The sequence below is a fragment of the Triturus cristatus genome, chromosome 1_1, assembly GCF_964204655.1.
Source record: "Triturus cristatus chromosome 1_1, aTriCri1.1, whole genome shotgun sequence".
NCBI lineage: Eukaryota > Metazoa > Chordata > Amphibia > Caudata > Salamandridae > Triturus > Triturus cristatus.
Genome location: NC_140579.1, coordinates 442,187,982 through 442,209,808, shown reverse-complemented (window position 1 = coordinate 442,209,808; position 21,827 = coordinate 442,187,982). Strand labels below are relative to the sequence as shown.

The 21,827-nt window shown below is 44.1% G+C and overlaps 1 protein-coding gene across 1 annotated transcript in view; it reads left to right on the top strand.

Moving 5' to 3' along the window:
• The window catches only part of LOC146870408 (uncharacterized), a 43,382-nt gene extending 23,891 nt beyond the window's left edge, over positions 1-19,491 (top strand). The window contains exon 6 of the mRNA XM_085643062.1: positions 18,758-19,491. Within this exon, the coding sequence (XP_085499188.1) occupies positions 18,758-18,804 (47 nt within the window). The 3' untranslated portion in view covers positions 18,805-19,491. The remainder of the gene's footprint in view (positions 1-18,757) is intronic.
• The last annotated feature ends 2,336 nt before the right edge of the window (positions 19,492-21,827 follow it).

The window sequence follows — 21,827 nt, the reverse complement described above, 5'->3', positions numbered from 1 at the left end:
TATCATTGTACCATGGTTTGGAGACTTTGGAGTATAATCTTTTTAGCTGTAGCGGCACCACCGAGTCTAGAACCTTTGTCATGGAGCGGTTATAATGGGCCATAAGGTCATGGACATCAGACATGTTCATAGGAGGGGGCAGGATGTTATCGCAGAGAGCAGTCAGATCGTGCGAGTTGATGTTTCGTAGACATCTTTTTCAGTGTCTGGGGTTCTTAGGCTGGACTCTATTGGCTCTTACCGAATCCAGGATGAGGAAGGTGATGCAATGGTGGTCTGTCCAATCACACGGGACGATCGATTCCAGTTGGATGGTATTAGACCTACCAATGACAAGATCTAAGGTAGCACCTTTAATATGAGTAGGGCTGTCACAAATTTGGATTAGGTTGAGGTCTAGCAGGAAGGATTTAAGGCTATTGACTGCCCCATCATTCATATCATTCCAGTGAAGGTTGAAATCTCCCAGGAAGATCTGAGTGCCATGGAGATCAGCGTTAGCTGAGATAATGTCTATGATCTGTTCTATGAAGGGAACGTAGTCGCATGGTGGGTGGTAGAACGTGTGCAGTTTGCATGGGCGATTGTTGCTACCACCACCTTAATACATAGGTATTCACAAGACACCAGGAGGTCAGATTATAGTACTTTCACTGTTAGATGGCTACGATGTATACAGGTGATGCCTCCACCTTGTTCGCTTGCTCTATCCAACCTAATGATATCGTAGTTGGGAGGCACTAAAATGTCCAGGATGGGAACAGCTGAGTCATTAAGCCAGGGTTCAGTCAGCGTTACAAGGTCAAGGCCCTGTGCAAGGATGAGGTCAGCAATGTCAGCAGCATGTTTAACAGCCGATCTACAGTTTCAGAGCACGCATTTGAGTTTTGGGTTGGTGTCCATTGGTGCAGATAGTGTGGTGGTGACTCTCGTGAGGTTGTTCTCATTTTACGCTCTGGTGTTTAACCTACGTTTCCTGAAAGGGTCAGTAAGGATTGTTTCAATTTGGTGCAAGTTTGTTTTGGTCGAAGAATGTGTCAGATCGTATGAAGTAGGAGAGAATGAATATCCCTGTCAGACAGTGAGGCTATACATCTAGAGGGCCGTGACAGGTTGCTACGATGGGGAGCGGTTACCCAACTATGGGGCGTGTAGGACGATGACCAACGATTTGAGAGGGAAGCCGGGAGCCTGGTACACCCGTTAGATAGGAGCGTGTGGATAGGGTGATTAGTCATTGTGGAACAGCTTAATCTTGACTTAACTGACAGATCCCCGGTGAAATAGGCTTTGTACCTCTGCCTTAAGTTGTTGGAGACACAGTGAAATCTCATTTAGTCTGGCTTCCAATGAAGTGTGGGAATGGGAGTGCAAGGCTAAGAGCAGGTTCCTGCAGTGGGGGAGAACTAGTGGATGAGGGGATCGATAGGCCCGGCGGCGACTGTGAGTGCCAGGTGGGGAGGAATTCCGGGACTTGGTGCTGGGGGCTCGGAGGGTTGGGTAGGATAGGGGAAGAAGGGTTAGACTAATACTGACCCCGAAGAACCTGTGGGTACAGGCTAGGATTGAGGGGTGAGCAGGGGGAAGGGATCAAGGGGATGACCAGGGCTATGCTGTGATCTTTGGAGCTAGGGAAGTCAGAGCTAGCTGTTCTCGGGGAGGGGTGAGCATGAAGACTGGTATGGTGGCTGTACAGAAGAGGCTCATTCTCACCTGGCATTGAAGGAGCATTGTTATTAAGTGTGGTGGTAACTAAATGGAAACCCATCGGAGCTAAGGCAGGGTCAAAAGGGGAGTTTAGGATGAGAGAGGATAGACTTTGAGGAGACTGGGGGACCTTAGGGGAACTGGCGGCTCCTAGGGAAGGGGACGGATTTGATGTTAGCCAATGTATTCATGATGAAGGGGAAAAAATTGTCAAATACAGCTAGGTTGCGGTCTGACGCTTGGATAAGGATGATTCAGTTTTTGTAAAGGGAGATGGTGGCTTCAGATCTATAAGCCGGGGAGGGCGCAACCATCACTGTAAGTCCATGTGGAGTCTTCAGGAAAGTGGAGATCTGGAGCAGTGAGTAGATGGACTTCCTCCATTGCACCTGTCGATTAGTGTAGAAGATGAGATCATTTATAGTAACACCTTTTTTCATGGAGAAGTAGGGATCTGAGATAAGGGTTTCCGGACTGGTTTTAAGTAATCTAGGTTTCAAGTTTTTAGCTGCATTTTTTGATAAGTTAGGGGGATATATGATTCTGAAAGCATTATGGCCAGCTGGCTCGAGGTTGGGAGAAATGGAATTCAAGGGTTTTGGATGCATGTCAACTCTAGACTCAGCTAGTGACATAGGAGGAGCAAGTAACTAGGGTAAAGGATCCCGAAAGAAGTCAGAGAGGTGTCAGAGGTATTCAGTGTACCAGCTAAAGGAGAGTTTCAGGGGGGTGAGGTAAAGGTGGAGTGATCAGTTGATTCCCATTGACTACTACCGGTCGATCAGGTTCACTTATGAAGACAAAACCTATGTGAGACCATCTGTCTTGGGCTAAAAAGATAGGAGGATGGGCCATATCAACATAATTGTAAGCAATTCATGGATAGATTTTATTCTGTTTGCAGTAGGCAGTTCACTCAAGGCAGTTTACGTAAGTCATTAAAAGGAAACCTCAGAAACCAAGTATGTGGGATTGAGGTATATTGACCACTCCAAGATGGCTACCGTATGTGGAGGATGGAGCCTACCTATTTCTATTTCCATGGCCAGCAGAGGATGTTGCATGAATCATAAGCACAACATTTCTCTGCAAAATGTCTGTAATATACTCTCACACATCACCCACATTAACAATAAATTAAAGGAAAATGTGTTTAAAACAATCTGTTTTATTATTCAAGGTTATCAGGGCAAGACTCTCTGCAGAACAGAGCTGGCTCTGTCAGGGGGCCCCATGAAAGGCTGGAGCCCTGGGCCAGAGCCCACTTTGCCTATGCCTTAAAGTGTCTCAGCAACAACTGTCTACGTCTGAATGCAAATAAAACAGAAATACTTTTACTAGGCAAACATGCCCACATCTGGGGCAACCACAGGTGGCCTACCTCCGTTTGGTCTCCCCCCAAGTTCAAGTCCTCTATCAAAGACTCAGGAGTCAGGATAGATAACACTTTGACCTTTGAAGCTCACACCAAATCTGTAGCTGGTACTTATTTCGTGCTTATGAGAAGCCTTAAACCCATCCTGAGCCTCTTCAACCCACACACCTGTCAAACCACCATTCAGGAAGTAATTCTGTCCAAGTCAGATTACTGTAACACTCTGTACCTAGGAGCTAACAAATCTGTCACCAGAAGACTCCTGCTGGCCCAAAACGCTGCAGCTAAGCTGCTATTTGTCCCTCCCCAAATTCTGCTCTGCCTCCGTTCTTCTTGCAGCTGCATTGGCTCCCTGTGGACACGCGCATTCATTTTAAGACCCCATGCATCGCCCACAAGATCCTGCACTCCCAGGGAGGCCCAATCCTGTCTAACCTCCTATCACCCTACAGCTCTCGTGGCCGCCTACCTTAACCTGACCATTATTCCCCAAGTCCAGAGGGTAAGAGCTGGTGGCCGCTCATTCGGTACCCTGGCCACTTTTCTCTGGAACAAACTTCCTCTCTACATCGGGAACATCCAGAACCGCCTTCATTTTGGGAAATTTCGTAAGACATGGCTTTTTTCCACCAACCTTCCCCTTTCCTTTCAGTAATGCCAGTAGTGACAGCTCATTTATCTTCTGTTCCAGCGCTGGGAAGCCCCGCTTGTTGGGGCAGCTATGCACTTTAGAAACCGTATAACATAACATATTTATCCTGGCAGACGAAAGAGCTGTCCTTACTGGCAGGTGAGGAGATCTCCCTCCTGCCATATGAAGGGGGAGGGAGGAGGCGCCATATGAAGGGGGAGGGACAGGGCCGGCTCTAGAGCGGTGCGACAGGTGCCACCACACCGGGTGCTGACTGCGGGTGGGTCAGCGATATATTATGGTTTTAAAGGCACATGTTTCTGTGTTCTTTGCCTCCAGCAATTTTCAGCCAACAATAAAAGTGTCAAAGTAACTCCAATGATTAATGTTCTTTCTGGGGAGAGAGAGAGGTCAGAGTTTTGTTTCGTGGACGTTTTTACTCATCCTAAGGTAACACAGAGGGTTAATATGCCTGATGCAAAGAACTTGTACCATGTAGGGGTGGGCGGAATTTGCGAAATCCACTTTCGCAAATTATCGCGAAAATGTTTAAAATTATCGCAAACAAGCGGAAATATCGCGAAGATGCGGAATTTTGTTCGCGAGATTTTCTGCATGGTTGCGGGTCGCCAACTTACCCATGTGGTTGCTCGCGGGCGCGGCCATCTTGTTTTGAGTTGTCTCGCGGTGCATGATCGCGAGAAGAAAGACGTGATCGCGCGACGCATGACGTCACTGTGGGCGCAAACTGTCGCGAGACAGCACAAATGGCTAAAAACAATCCAACATCTCATGGAGAACGCGACCGGATCAAGAAAACTTGTCGGCGAACGCAGGGATTCAGGTAAGGCGATCGCGCGCGCGCGAGAATGTATTATTTTACAGCGCGAGCAAGAAACAAGTTATCGCCAAGTTGCGGAAAGCGGAAATTTTGACATTTTCGTGCTCTCCGCGGAACGCGAAAATGTCAAATTATCGCAATTTCCGCGAACGGAATGAAATTTTTGCCCAGGCCTAGTACCATGCAGATCACAACGTGCATATAATGTAAATAGGCCAGTGGGTTACTGCTTTTGTCTCAGAGATCCTTTTGTTACTTGCAGTGTATAAGTTAGAATCCTAATGTAGAACAGTGAGCTATTAACTGTCATGAAAGAACTGCAAGAAAACGGCAAGATATAGGCTGGAGCGTTATGATTTTGCCCCAGTCTTTCATTATCCTAATGTTACAAAATGGGTTCATCAGGGTAAAAATCAATTCTTATTATTAAAGAGAACCCCCAACCATGGTTTTATTTTTTAAATTGTAAGGGCCTCAGTTATGAGAAGTGTCTCATCGCTGCATGAAAGCAGCGATGCAACACTTCTCAGTGAGCCCCCTTTGCAACACAATTGATGCTTCATATTTACTGTATGACAAATCATGTTGCAAGGAATGACAGACACGTCAGTATCTGTCGGCGCAAAACTGATGCATTGCTGGGGTGTTTCTGAAAACAGACACAACTCCAGCAATATGTCCTTTCGAAAGGGCCTGCGTCAGTCTTACGCCTACTGTGAGGCAGGCGTGAGATATTGGCGCAATAGCATCCTAGATGTGGCGCACTGAAATCTCATAGATTTCAATGCGCCACTTCTACGAGGCTTGGATGCGGGGGAATGCCCACCCTGCATACATTATACCGGGCACAGGTATAATGTGCCGCAGGGGTTTACAAAGTGACACATCTGCCTAGATGCGTCCCTTTGTAAATAGAGCTCAACAATGCGCTTTTTTTTACACTGCCGGTGCGTTACAAAAAGTGAAGCACGGGTGGCATAAAAGTGACGCAAGGCCTCATAAATAAGCCCCTAAATTTGTGCTTCTGCAAACCAAGCACTCTCAAACTATTATGCCTACCAGTATGGATGCCATGTGAATCCTACACCTTTTATTCCTCTGTCTAACGTAACATTTCATGTACACTGATTTACACACCTATGACTGATTGTCTCTGTGTTGTTAGTCTGTGTGCGATGTAAAGTGCTCTGACACCCTACAAAAGTATGAGTGGCACTATATAATTAATTAAACTGCATCTGAGAGTGAGTGGTTGTGGAGACTTCAGGGGTACTGTGAAAGGATGGTAGTGAGGGAATCCGTGGCAGAGGTGGTCATGGGGGGGGCAACAAACATTGTCACACAGGGCTAAAGCAGGCCCTGCTGACAGGTGAGAGAGGGATGTCCCTTCTGGTAGAGGAGAGAGAGCAGTCTCTACTGACAGGTGAGGAGATCTCTCTCCTGCCATAGGAGGGAGGCCACCATCCTGGCAGATGAGTTAGAGCTGTCTCTACTGGTAGATGAGAGAGAGAGCAATCTCTCCTGGTAGGTGAGAGAGAGCTGTCTCTACTGGCAGGTGGTGAGGGGACCCCTTCCTGCCATATGAGGGAAGGCACCATCCTGGCAGATGAGAGAGAGAGATGTCCCTTCTGGTAGATAAGAGAGAGATCTGTCTCTACTTGCAGGTGAGGGTGATCACTCTCCTGCCATATGAGATAGGGTATCTGTTGAGATGGTGTACGAAGAAATGGATTCCCCACACATTCACAGAGAATCCTTGAAATTAGCTTATTTATTCCAGGAATAGATCAAAAGAGGAGGAAACCTCCCTAGGATGCTTGTGCAAAGAGTAACAGATCCCTCGAGATCATGGGTCATCCCTTTTATTCCCCCACATTTCTAGTTTGTGCAAGGGGAACGTGCAAGACCAACTAGTCATAGGTTTTGCAGGAATAACATACCACACATATTTACCTTATATACGCATCACTGTAAAATATAAGCATTTAATCTGACAGGTAAACTTCGTTCTCTGGCACGGTTCGTATAACATAACGAAGTATGGCTTGATTAATGCCCCATTAGACCACATAAAAAAACACATTATTACTACTTCCTTCGCTATCTTTGTCACCACCTGTTTCACCTCAAAAAGAAATACATGCTCGACGTTCCATACTGTTCCGCCTTCAACCCAAACAGCATTTTAAAATAGCCAAAGCATCCCAGAGCGCTCCAGTGTAGAGTACAGGAATTCAAATGTTCACAGTCATCTTCTCATGAGTGCATTCATATTTAAATCAATCTCCAATACTGTTATACTCTATTCAATCCCAATTTCCAACACTTACTATTTGCTTGCTGGGACTCCCTATATTAATATCCATTATCTGCTTTCATATTCTGTTTGTATCTTTCCACAAGTATTCTTACAATGTTAAAATAAATTTCAAAAGTATAGCCATGCTTGTTCCTTAGCCACCAATTTGGTACTAGGTTTGCAATCCCCTCAGAAATTCAAAAGGGCTCACAGAAGTCACAGAATTGGGAGTAGTTCTGTACATAAGTAACATAGCATATAACACTTTCTTCCAATAGATTTTCCCTTTTACAGCTAACAGAATGGCCTCCTTCAATACTCTATCGAACCTCTCAACCTGACCATTTGACTCAGGGTTGGATCCTGAAATCCTTTTGTGTTTAATCCCACATTTAGTGAAGTCATTTTGAGTGTAAAGACTTACAAACTGTGAATCATTGTCAGACACAATTTCTTGGGAATCCCTTTTCTACAGAATGACGTGTCCAAAAATTCAACCACAAGTAATAAAATATTCCCTACAATCTTAATCTCAGGCCACTTGGAAAAAGAATAATTTACAACAATACCAAATGTCTCCTGCTTAGGCAGAGCTGAAAACTGTCCAATTATATACATTCCTAGCTCCGTTCATGGTGCAACAGGAAACCTAACTGTACAAGATTATACAATTATTGGATTATCCAATTTGTCACTTGTTGAACAAGAAACACAGGATATAAGTTGCCTTTCTGCAATAATATCCGGACCAGGCCACCAAAAATTCACACGCAACCATCTTCTGGTACCTAATATACAAATATGGCCTTCGTGAGAACTATCATTTAATTTCTTGCTTACCCTAAACATGGGGACTGATCTATTACGTCTCATTAATTTGACTGTTTTCTACTGCAAATTCATCCTGGATTTTGGCAAAACCCATTAATTCCCCAGAAATTCCATGTTATTGGGATCATCCCTACTTAATAAATATAATTACGTCATTCAAAACTGAATCTTTTATATTTTTTCATACCATGCTCCCTCAACAAAAGCTGCACATTCCTTATTAGTTACATTAATGTCAGCAAACGAAAAGGCTACTGCATGTTCATGGGGCTCTCGTTCCTCTCCATCTGAACATCCCTCAAAATAGGTAATCTCGACATAGAGTTGGCATGAACATTATTCCTACCAGGAACTTTTTCTATTTTATACTGAAATGCCTATAATCTGAAAGCTAATCTTGCACTCATCATACGACCCCTCCCTCCCCCCCAGACGAGAACATATTTACAAATGGTTTGTGTTCAGTTTTTAGAGAAAATTTTGTACCCCATAAAACATCCTAAAATACTCAGAACCCAAGAAACAGGTAAGAAGTTGTCTCTCAATAACTGAAACATTCCTTTTCAGCTTGACAGAGTGTTGCAGATCCATATGATCTATTACATTCTTTGTCATGCTTTTGAAGCATTAAAACAGCTCCTAGATCACACCCACATCTACCACTACTACACATTCTTATCCAAAGACAAATGGTTTGAAACATGGCGCTTCAACAATTTGAGCCTTGATGTCATTGAACATATTAGTTAAAGAATCACACCATTCAAATTTAGCATTCTTCTTTACTAATTTCATAAAAGGTTCAAGTTTTGACGCATAATTCTGATTGAATTTCAAATACAATTCCCTTCATCCAAGAAATGCCATTAACTGTTCCTTAAAAACACGAACAGGAGCTTCCAAAATGGCTTTTTATGGTTCCGCTTTGGTTTAATACTAAACTCACTAATTGAATTACCTAGATATTCGACTTCATGTTTCAAAATGTATGTTTTGTACGTTTTAGAGACTATCCATTATCGGATAATGCCTTTAAAACACTGTCCACATTTTTGAAATGTCAACACTATCTTTTACAAAGACAAAGATGGTATCTTGAAATGCTATGTCCCCTGGTATACCATCAAGTGTCTGTTTCATTAACCTTTAAAAGACTGAAGCAGCACTAGCCAACCCCAGGGGCATTCTACGGTAACAATACATTCCCTTCAAGCATGACAGAAATGGTTAATACATTCAAATCATCTTCCAGTTTGCCCCGATGGTTGGCGCTCGCTAGATCTAAGGTTGAAAACACAGTGGCACCTGCTAAAGTGGAATCTAATTCATGACAATTAGGTAACGGGTAGCTATCCAACCAGATTGCACTATTTAAACTGCATAGATCAATATAGAGTGTCAAAACTCCAAAAACGTTAACAGATATAGCTACTGGAGAAACTCAAGGAGAGGCCTCTAAAGGTTCTGTGATTCCCTCTGTGAATAAGTTGTTTAGCATTCCCTCTAGTTTCTCTCTATGGATAAGTGGTACATTCCTGGCTGACTTTATGTCTTACTGCTATAGCGACATCCTTTCATATTATGCGATGCTTGAACTCACGAAATTCACCTAATTTCTTTCTCATTGAACACATCTTTATACTTCTCTTGCAACTTTTTTCCTCAAACTCATTTTCATGTTTGACATCCTCATGACTAATAAAAGAGTCAACATTATTTACTACATACACTTTCCGATTCAATTTGGGATTAAGCCTAATCCCCATATCTTGTTGACAAGGCCAAACTAACAACGTCTGTCCTTTCTATAATCATATTCCTTCCCACATCTGTATTTTCCTAAAAATTCAAACTCCGCCCAAAAGTAACCAACCAAATCGATTTTGTGATCAGTATAACCTTCAGGAGATACATCAGGAGGAAATTGTTTTTTATATTCCCACAACTGGTCTATTAAATTCTTCCTAAGAATAGTACACTAAGCATATGAATTCACAAGTACTGTAACGATTTTCCCATCAATCTTAATTTCATATGAAGGAAAGATTTTCTTCCTATATTCTTACCCTACACTTAGTATAGTATTGAAATGTTGTTCCAATTCTCTTGTATAATTTGTTTCATTATCTTTTACTAAATGGACTCTCCTAATGTTGAATTCACCATGCAGAAACAGAGAATCCTTCATAATAGCGTATTTATTCCAGGAACAGATCTGAGGAGGAAACGTCTGTAGGAATCTGGCTCTGTATATACTATACCAAAATGAGGTATAGTGTGCGCAGAGTCCAGTGGAACCCCAAAGGTAGGCAGAGGTAAAAGTTGATAGCACCTTACTCTCCATTTGTGAAAGTGTGGGCGAGAAGTAAGGCTTTAGCAGAGGGTAGTGTTATGCATTTGTGGTACACACTCAATCAGCAAATGATGTCACACACACAAAGACTGAACTCAGACCAATTTGATTTGTATAAAAATATTATATAGTTATATTTGTTTCCTAGAACCAACAAGCCCGGCACAGGTAAGTGTATTTGATAAATTTCAAGGCAGGTGGAACAATACAAGCAAACTGAATGAAAATGTTTTTGTTACAGGTTTGTAAATCTTTTCAATACAGTGGAAATTACTGTTGGATTGCTTTTGATTACTTTACAGATTACTTTCTGGATTACTTTTTCTACTCAGTGTGGTACACCTAGATATCACACTGAGACATTTCCTAGAGAAAAGGTAAGTAAGCAATTTTTAGTTCTTTGCAGTTTTTCAAAGTTCAATACTAAAACCAACTCCACAATTCAAACATTTGTCAAGGAAAAACAGTTGTTATCCAAAACATTTTGCTTCTTCCTCCAATTTTTTCCTGACCTGCTGTTGTTGGTTTTAGGACTCTGGGCACTTTACCACTGCTATTCAGTGCTAAAGTGCATATGCTCTCTGTGAAATTTGTATTATGGATTGGTGTTTCCATGATTGGCATATTTGATTTACTGGTAAACCCCTAGTAAAATGCGCTGAGTGTGCCAGGGCCTGTATACCAAATGCTACTAGTGGGCCTGTAGCACTGATTTTGCCACACACATGAGTAGCCCTGAAAAGGTAACTCAGCCCTGCCACTGCAGAGTATGCGCGCAGTTTGTAACTGCCATGTCGACTTGGCAAGTGCACCTACTTGCCAGGCCCTAACTGTGAGAAGTTGGCCTGGTATATGCTGTCCACTAATTAAAGTGGGCACCCTGTACCAGTCCAAACGAACCTTATGGTGATTCGGTTAAAGATAACCTTTATAAATGCTATCCTAGTGGTAGCTATGGAGAGTAGCCTTCAGGCTTAATCTTCGAGGAATATAATGCAGCTTCTTTTACCAGATCAGAACCTCCTAAGTGACCAAATGAAAGGAGAACCACACAAGTGTTATATAAAATATATGTATTTATTACTAAACAATCTCTACTAATCTCTATATGAGATTAGAGCACAAAGCACACAATACGACAGTAAATAGCACAATACACAGCGAGCTCCAGGGGGAGACCGAACCATATACTAAAAAAAGGTATAATAACAACGACTTCACTAGACACAGTGCCTAGAGCACGTAGAATCGCTGGGACCCCAAGGAACCACCCAAAGGAGTGAGACAGGGAGCCCCTGGAGGACGGGTGCAGTGTGGGAACACAGACGCGAGTTCCTTACAACTCTATGGAAAAGTCACGGTTGGAAAATTACACTTTAAGGACACTTCGGAGAGGACATTAAGCAAACCCTTTGGAACATAGAAGGTTCTAAGGCCAGCACCCTTGTGAGTACTGAGGTACCCGTGTTACCTATCCCAGAGGAGCCAGGTGCATAGGGGTCAAGTGGTGTCGGAAACCCTCATCGATCCCAGAAGAGCCGGGTGCATAGGGGTCGAGTGGTGTCAGAAACCCTCGTCGTTTTCAATGGCGTGATGCGAGAAAGGGCTGCTGCCGGGAAGATGAGAAGTCTGGATCCAAGCCTGGATCTGAGGTGAGAAGAACCTGAAAGCAGAGGGGACAGAGTCTGGGTCACTTCAGGGTGACCAGGGGCTCGATAGACGAATGCCCACCGATGTCGGGTGCTTCAGATGTGAAGGTAGGATGCTTGACTTTGCAGCCACGGGGACCAGGAGATGGCGACAATGACCAAAGTCCGGAGGTGAACTGTCCCACGAAGGATGTCTAGTGCTGAAGGGTCAGTGTCCGGATGGAACACCAACAAGCCTTGGCAAAGGCAACCCACGCGGGCAGAGGAAACAAGTTACGGTGAGGACCAGCAAGGTCCTGGGGACTCTCTAAGCTATGAGGAGTCAGGGCACGTCTTAAGCAACCAGGGAAGCCCAAGGAAATTCAAAGTGACCCTCGCAGGGACCCACAGGCCAACGGACCAGGGATCGCGAATGGACCTCGAGCTGAATCACGAAGTACCAGCCCACGGAGCACTCGTTGAGTGGAGGACAGAAATCTTCAGTAGAAATACTGCTCGGGGTCAGGACTACATGTAGTCCAAATCACAGCCTCAGGGATTGCCAAAAAGTATATGCTGCTGCAAAAGTACACGGTGCATAGGGGTTTGAGTTGCACGGTCCCCACGAGGGATACTGGTCTCAGGATTGCTGAGAGAGCAGATCGACCTCAGAGACGCTCGAGAACCCACCTCCTATTATGCAGAAATCTTTGGAGTCTTCAGGAGCTTGGGAGATGCAAACTGGTCAGATGTGTTAAGATGCCTGCTGCTGTAGGGGAGTAACTCCTTTACTCCAAGGGAGATTCTTCTGTTGTCCAGCAAAGTGTAGACCGTCGAAGTACTTGGTTTCTGTAGCAGAGTTTAGTCCAGGTAAAATCTCCAGTCCTGTAGTCAGAGTTCCTACTTTATACCCAAGGAAGGAGTTGGACTAACTTTGGAGACCAACCTAGGGGAGGGTCAAGACAGAGGGGTGGCTACACACATGTCCTTTGTCCAGTTTCGCGCCAGAGCAGGAGCAAATGGCTCCTGCAACCAGTTTGAGCTGGACTATGCACAGGGACACCAAATGTGCCCCCAGTGCAGACTTTCTGGCACTCTAAGAGTGCACCCACCCAGCTCCAATACACTAAAGCCTGTCTGGGAGGTGTTAAGTCAGGCCTTCCTCTGCTCGAGCTTGGCTCAGCAGCAGGAGGGCAGCCTTGTGTCTGTGTCTGGCAGCATCAATTTTGTGATGCCCAGGTCGAGAAAGCTGGTACCGGTGTTTCACAAAAGTCCCTCTAGAAGGGTGGAATCATACCTCTCCTGCCAGTTACTGACGGGGGTGTATAATTCCAAGGTGTTTGACACCAAATACAACATGTTTCTAAGCAGCCGTTTTAAAGTTAACATTTACTGCAAGGTTATAATGCACTTGAATATATATGGTTGGCTGCATCACAGACAACCCCGGAAAATAGGTTCCGAAGCCTGCAGAGGGGCTCTGCTCATGCAGGGGCACACTCTCACATAAAACTCAGCACCCTGCCTTCAGGATTGATAAGGCCTGCCATAGGGGTGACTGATAGGTCTATATGTGTAGTGATTTAGAATAGATATAGGTAACCTATATCTAAGTAAGGGGTGCATGCACCACCTTACACAGGCTGATGTAGCAGACCTGTGGTGTCATTTTGAATGGCCTCTCAAGGGTGGCACAATACATACTTAAGCCCCTGTGAGGCCTCTGTGGTACCTATGCCCTGGGTACATGGTGTACCATATACTAGGGACTGATAAGGGTACCCCAGTATCCAATCTGGAGTGTATCTAAAGTACATGCAATCAATTTAGAGGAGAAAGCAGATAGACTGGGGTCCTGAACAGCAGGATCCCAGACAGTCTAGTTCGAAAACAGTGATACATCAGCAAAAAGTGGGGGTAACTATACGAAGGAGATCCTACTCTCCTACACACACACCCAAACATAGGGACATGAAACTAACTTTGACCAGTTGAGTCTTCATGTTCTAAGTGGAAATATCTTGAGAGCCCATCTGCATTTGCATGGTGTCGGAAGGAGGAGCCTGGCGAGCAGGACTCAGGGGCTCCTGTTCATGCCGATATCATACTGATGCAGGTGCGGGATGCGGTTGGTACCTTTAAATTCAATCGAAGCCAGCAGGAGGAGGAGTTCGGAGGCATGATGTCGGCCTCGTGGATACAATCAGCGGACCTTGCTGTATTGAAGGAGGAAGTCAGCAGTATCAGCGGGGTGCACACGGGAGACGCGCTGGAACAGGAAAAGACGCCGAGCACGCGCCCCACTGAGGACAACCCGCCTGCCAGTGAACTGGAGGTTTCAGCAATGTCCCTGGAGCCTGGAGAGACCGTCGGAAGAGTCCGACACCGCGCCACGACCCGCCGCTCTCCAGGAGGAGAGTGGCTGGATCAGGTACGCCTGTATATCCTGGGCCTTGTTGAACCACAGGGAGGGAATGGGTAGTTAGCGGGAGGTCACCGTCTCTCTTTCTTCTTTGTTTTCCACACCTTTGATAGAGCCGGTGATTCCCTCCTGGCCCCCACCCCTTCGGCATGATACCTAAACGCCATCCACTGATCAGTGGTCTCTTTTGTTTTTTATGTTTTGTGTTCTCTTCTCTATCGACAAGGCCTGGAATCCCGTCTGGAGCCCTGAAAGAGAACCAAGCCCTTCTGGAACCGGTGCAGCAAGGAAGGACATTCACTTCCAGAAAGCAATAAAGAAGCCCATAGTTTTAATCTGTTCGTGGAATGTGCATGGCTTTCGAGAAATGGCCCAAGACTATGAAACCCAAGCCTTTTTTCTACGACACGACATAATTTTGATACAGGAGTCCTGGAAATTAGCATCAACACCAATTCCAGGCTTCCAAGAACACCAAATATATGCAGAAAGCCTCTCCACATACGGTCACCCTCGCGGTGGACTCTCGACATATGTAACCCTTAAGTTCAATTGGGCATCTGAGGAGATTGACTTGGGCTTAAAGTGGGTCCAAGTGATCAGAATTTTCGAAAACCAGTCACTGGGCACGGAACCTTGGAAATTGATAATTCTTAATGTCTATATCCATCCCGACAGACAGTCACAAAAAGAAAAACACGTGACCTTGTTATCACTTATTAAGTTCTTGCAAAGGACTTATGCACAATACCCACTTGTAATCTCCGGTGATTTCAATAATGTCCTTATCGACCAAAACAAGGCAAAGGTGATGATAAAATCAAACAAGGTAGGGAAACAGTTAGTATCTAGCCTTAATGACCACGGCCTATCAATACTAAACGGGAATCTTAAGGGGGACAGGCCGGCAGCCGCCACATATTAATGTGGCAGGGTTCACTCAATAATTGATTATACCATAGTAAGTGATGAGTTAATCCCAAGCATCGAAGCGTTTGGTATAGAACATCGAGCTGAAAGTGACCATCTTCCTCAAATTATAAGTATGAATTCTGCACCAAGTTTGGCGCCAACAATGACCTCTCTATTGCAACACGCATCAAAGTGTAATCTGAAAAAATTAAAATGGCGCGGTGAGGGTCTGGGTAAAATCACGGCCTCAGTCAAAGAACAGATGGCTAACTTTGGAACCCAAAAGGAGGAGGACCGAGTATCCAATTGGGAACAAACGATTCAGGTCTTGCAACGTAAGTTCCCAGCAAGTTCAGGGAACCACACAATCTTTTATAACAAAAAGGAGCCGTGGTTCAATATGGATCTCAGAGCAAAAAAAAGAAAAGTGGCTAAGGAGATCCGGGCCCTGGCAATTCAAAAAACATCGGGAACTGCGGCAAATATATCTAAACTGAGGAGAGCAAGGAGTAATTACAGGAAGGCACTGGCAGCCGCAAAATATACATACAAAGAATCCATTTGGCATAAGTTATTAATTTCGGGGAAAAATCCGAATAGCCGGGATTTTTGGGGTATCATAAATGATCTTAATCAAGGGTTTAAACTTCAACAGGAAGCCGGGGTCGGAGCAGACATCTGGATCAGACACGTGCAAACTCTATAGCAAAACGGAGACAGGTCACGACAACAACTTTGGGGCAGAGAAGTACTACATGGAGGAATTAAAAGGAGAGAATAAAACCAAAAACGGGGAATTCGTGCAGGAAAACCTGGAGAACGGGTTAACAGAATTAGATGATTTAACCAGCAAAAAAGAACTAAGAACGATAATCTTAAAATTAAAGACAGAGGGGGCAGCAGGACCCAACGGGCTGCCAAACGCAATCTTTAAGCATGACCCGGACCTGTGGTCGGAGATTTTAACACCTTTGTTTAATCAAATATACAAACTTGTAGAGCTACCCGTGTCCTGGAAAGGGAGCATCATCCATCCCATTTTTAAGCGCGGTGACCATCGAAACCCCTCGAACTATAGACTGATATCCCTAATAGACATAGAGGCTAAACTGTATGCCTCTTGCATCTTAGCAAAACTACAAGCTTGGATCTAAGAAACAAAGATCATGCCAAAATTTCAAACAGGATTTAGGCAAGGAATGGGAACAACAACGAACCTAACCTGTCTGGCAATTCTAATAGATCAAGCCGTAGGAAAAGGTACTAGACTGTACGCTTGTTTTATCGATATCAAGTCCACTTTCGACCGAGTAAACAGAGAGCGCCTATGGAGCAAGTTGGAGAGCTGGGGGCTGCCACACCAGCTCTTAATAGCCATCAAAGCTTTACACCAAAATACGTGGACAAAGGTGAAACTGGGAAATGGAGGTAGTACAACAGGGAGTATTCAAACACACCAAGGTCTAAAACAAGGCTGTGTTCTAGCCCCCACTCTTTTTAATCTCTTTCTTGCAGACCTCACAATTGCGATTGAATCAGTAGACAGTCATCCTCCCCACTTGGTAAACAACCCAATTCATTATTTACAATACGCTGATGACATAGTCTTGCTGAGTAAAACCCCAATCGGTTTACAAAGAGCCATCAACAAATTAACATCGTACTTAGAAAGGGAAAGCTTGGAACTGAATAAAGAAAAAACAAAAGTGGTCCGGCTCGTTGACCCGAACAAATTAAAATACAAATGGACGGCACAAGGAATTACAGTGAAAGAACAAGAGAATTATAAGTACTTGGGAGTAACAATAACAAAAGGAGGAAAATACAATGATCATAAAACAGCATTAAAAACAAAGGCACAATCCCTTATTTTTGCCCACCGCTCCCTAAAAGGTAAAATGGACTGTCCAAATTATAGTCACCAATTAAAAGCGATGGCAGCACAGATAATGCCGACCTTATCGTATGGCTTGGTCACATGGTGTGGGAAGGAGGCCGATTTTTTAAACAACCTACAGACCAAAATTTATAAAGCGGTCTTCAATCTGCCTAAATCTGCCTCAGCCGCACAAGTCAGGCTTGAATTTGGTCTACAAAATCAGAAGTACCGGAGTATGAGCAGCTTCGTGAAACTTTGAAATAAACTTCGAACTGCACACATAGAAACATTGGATTGGCTAAGCTGGGAGGAAATAAAAAAACGAGGGGAATCTGAAAAGCCGTCTATTTGGGGACAATATCTGAAATACTGTGAGGAAAAGCTGGAGTTGGTATCAGTCTGGAAATCAGGGTCAGACAAGGCTACGTTAAGTAAACTAGCCAACGTGGTGGCAAAAAGGAAATCATTTATGGAGGACAAAGAGACACTGTCAAAACGTCGGCACGGGTGGACTATCATGAACTCTTTTACATCTTTAAAACCATTGCCTTATTTAGCATCCCACTTCAATGGTCATCTTAAAAAAGTATTTATGACTTATCGGATGGGGATGCATGTCTCAAAAGACCTACTACCACCTTGGAAACAGCTGCACCAGACGAAACAATGCCGCCTCTGCGGGTATCATACAGAAACTTTGGTCCATCTCTTATGTACATGCCCGGCCCTGTTAAACCAGAGACAATTTTTATTGAAACCTATCCTGAATGTGTTAAACATTCGATCCTGCAGACAGGCAGTCACATGTTGGCTCAGTGGCTCCTCCATAATCTTGGCTTGCTGTGGAGTCAAATTCCTGGAAGAAGTAAAAAATGCCTAATATTAATTGAACATGAGGGCCTAACAGACGGGGGGCCACTGAGGACTTCTTAACCTTTGGACAGTAGAAGTACCTTTTGCAAAAGCAAAGAGTAATCATTTTCATTGTCAGTTTTTATAAAACATTTGTAACAATTTTAATTAATTACGCAAATAAAAAATTTTCACAGGAAGGACATTCTTAAACCAGATTGTTTCGTTTGCTTTATTCCTTTGCTTTTGACAATAAATCCACAATATTACTGCATATAACGTGTGCGAGTGCTTCCTTAAGAGGCCGTCCCTCCTCACCGGCCCCATAGGAAGTGACACAGGGTTACTCCCAGGTCTATGTTCCACTGTATAGTCCATCCCCTGTAAGGAAAAGGACCACCTCAAAAGTTTGGGGTTTTCACCCTTAATCTGTTTTAGCCATAAGAGGGGCTTATGGTCTGTCTGAACAATAAAGTGAGTGCCAAACCAGTATGGCCTCAGCTTCTTCAGGGCCCACACCACAGCAAAGGCCTCCCTCTCAATAGCTGACCAACGTTTCTCTCTGGGTGTTTGCCTTCTTCTAATGAAAGCTACTGGCTGATCCTGACCCTCTTCATTCAGTTGTGATAATGCTGGAGCGATGTTTTCCCTAAGAAACGTATACCTCCTTCATTTCATCATTTTGAATTAACATGAATAATTGATTGACATTAATAGTATTAATTGTTTGCTGTGTTAAATTAATCAACATTACTAATTAGAAAATACACGTGCGAATCGCATTTGCATGGCTTGATTGATACGTAAACTAATTTCGTACGCATACTAATATCAGATATTTAGAATTTGCATGTTTTATGTTGCTTATGTGATGTGATTTGTGAATCGTGCTTTAAATTGTGAGTATAAACTGCAATGTGTGTTGCTTTTGCTAGATCAATACACACACATAGAGGGGTTAGTGAGGGAATACCATTCTAATAGTCATTTCCATGTATTAATTACATTTTATGTTTCTTTGCTTAAGTTGACCTTTCTGGAGTGGCCACAAAATGGCTGCCATCCCTATTCTGACGCCCCGACATGACACAGAAGTCACTGAGTGAAGTGCGCCTGCGCTAAAAGATGAGCAACAATAACCTCGTCCTGACCCCAGGCAGACTGTATCCGTGAAGGTCATCCTGGGAGGAGCGCCAAGCACCGAACAAAGGATTTACTTAAACTATGAACTGTTATAATTGATGACACAAAGGACACGACCCCGCATGGGAATCAACATGCCCTGAATGGACTAGAAACTGTTGCAAATTTACTCACAAATTGAGAAGCTGCATCTAATGCAACATTTAATGTATGAGAAACAGGAAGAATGATCCTGGTTAACCAATTAAAATTGTTCTGAAACATGTATTGAAACATTTGCGGATAAAAATTTATTATAAAAGTAGACTAGAGAGGGTAGGACATGTCTCTCTTTGCCGCTTATTCCTTTGCACACCATCACTTTACCAGATAGCCTGACGTTATGCTGACGGAGAGGACGGTGACACTGCTGGACAGCTGCTGCCAGAGACTCTGATGGACTGATCAGATGCCCAATTAACTTACGAACTGATTCTTTGATTTATGGGCATAGAGACGAAAGATCTGAATTTGACATAGAGGACGCCATTTAGCCAGATTAGGTAAATATGCGAACCAAAATATTGAATGCTATATGATTTCCTTATGCTTTAATTATTTAAACATATTATTTCATTTAATGAACTGTGTCGGGTTATTATTTGAAGTATTTCAATGTATATTGTTTAGAAGAAATAAGTGTTGCTATTCCCAGCAACTGGCGGATCCATGGCCAATAGTATGGGAGGAACTGTTGCGTTATAATGTATTGAGATCCTGGTGAGGTAGGAAGGTATAGGTGAACTTGTTGTTACTCATCAGGTGATTGGTGCAATCTTCCTCCCAATTCCAGCGCATGGAATAAAGGAAAGAACTCCCCCTCTCTTGAGGACCATTGATCTGAGAATAGAATGAATGATTGGTGTTATAGGCCCCACCAGTGAATGAGTGAATGATTTGTGGTCTGGTCTGTAGCCAGGGGATTTGTAGCGTTCAGCGCTGGAGCAATAACACAGCCTCTACCCCCAACTCAGAAGCATCAGTTTGAACAATGAATTGTTTGGAATAGTCAAGACTTTGCAGAATGGGAGCAGTGCACATGGCCTGCTTCAGATCATCAAATGCCTTTTGACAGCTAACTGTCCACTGAACTTTCTTAGGCATTCATTGGAAGTTAAGTCATTCAAAGGGGTCACTATAGATCCATATCCTTTGACAAACCTCCTGTAATACCCAGTCAGGCCCAAGAAAGCTCTGACCTGAGTCTGGGTAGTTAGAGCAACCGAGTCCATGATGGTCTGGATTTTGCTCTGCAATGGTTGAACCTGACCTCCACCCACAAGGTGGCCTATGTATACAACCTTACTCTGCCCTATCTGGCACTAGGAAGGGGTTGGACTAACTCTGGGGACCCACCAAGGGGAGGGTCAGGACAGAGGGGTGGCTACACCCATGTCCTTTGTCAAGTTTCACACCAGAGCAGGGGCTGGTAGCCCCTGCAACCGGTTTGAGCTGGACTATGCACAGGGACACCAATTGTGCCCCCAGTGCAGACCTTCTGGCACTCTAAGAGTGCACCCACCCAGCCACAATACACTAAAGCCTGTCTGGGAGGTGGTCACACCTCCATGTGACAGGAAACCTATTGTCAGGCCTTCCACTGCTCGAGCTTGGCTCAGCAGCAAGAGGGCAGACTCGTGCCTGTGGCTGGCAGCATCCATTTTGTGATGCCCTAGTCGAGAAAGCTGGTACTGGGTGTTCCGGAGTTTCACAGAAGTCCCTCTAGAAGGGTGGAATCATACCTTTCCCGCCAGTTACTTGTGGGGAGGTATGATTCCAAGGTGTTTGACACCAAACACGACATGTTTCTAAGCAGCCATTTTAAAGTTAACATTTATCACAAGGTTATAATGCACTTAAATATATATGGTTAGCTGCATCACAGACAACCCCGGCAAATAGGTTCCAAAGGCTGCAGAGGAGCTCTGCTCATGCAGGGGCACATCTCTCAGATACAATCCAGCACCCTGCCTTCAGGATTGATAAGGACTGCCATAGGGGTGACTGATAGGTTTATATGTGTAGTGATTTAGAATAGATATAGGTAACCTATATCTAAGTAAGGGGTGCATGCAGCACCTTACACAGGCTGCAGTAGCAGACATGTGGTGTCATTTTGAATGGCCTCTCATGGGTGGCACAATACATGCTTCAGCTCCAGGGGTACCTATGCCCTGGGTACATGGTGTACCATATACTAGAGACTGATAAGGGTACCCCAGTATCCAATCTGGAGTGTACCTAAAGTACATGCAATCAATTTAGAGGAGAAAGCAGATAGACTGGGGTCCTGATTAGCAGGATCCCAGTAAGTCTAGGTCAAAAACAGTGATACATCAGCTAAAAGTGGGGCTAACTATACGAAGCAGATCCTACTCTCCTACACTAACCTTCCCTTTTCTTACATGCGAGTCACCCCTAAGTTAGGCCCAAGGTATCCCTATGGGCAGGGTGCAGTGTATGTGTAGGGTGGGACATGCCCTGATGTGCGTGACACGTCCTGGTAGTGAATTACAGTGCATTTTGTTTTTCACTATTAAACCGCTATCTGTCCCATAGAATAGAATGGGAGTTTATTTATAACATCTTATAAATAGAACTTCCCAGTGGGACCCGATAGGAAGATTAAGTGTAGTATGCCTGAACTCAGAATGTTAAAATGCATCTTTTAGTGAGGGTGATTTTTACATTCTGTGTTTGAAAATACCACTTTTAGAAAGTCAGTATTTTCTTTCATAGCCATCCAGTGTGCCTCTGCTAGGATGTGTATTGACTGTCTGTCTTCGGAGAGACAGGGGCTGGGGATGCACAGTGGCTCCAGGGAGTCTGCATGAGTCAGGGCTGGGCTGAATAGACCTGGGCTGCATTCAGAGTAGTGGGAGGAGTTTTCATTAGCACCTGAATAGGCCCTGTCT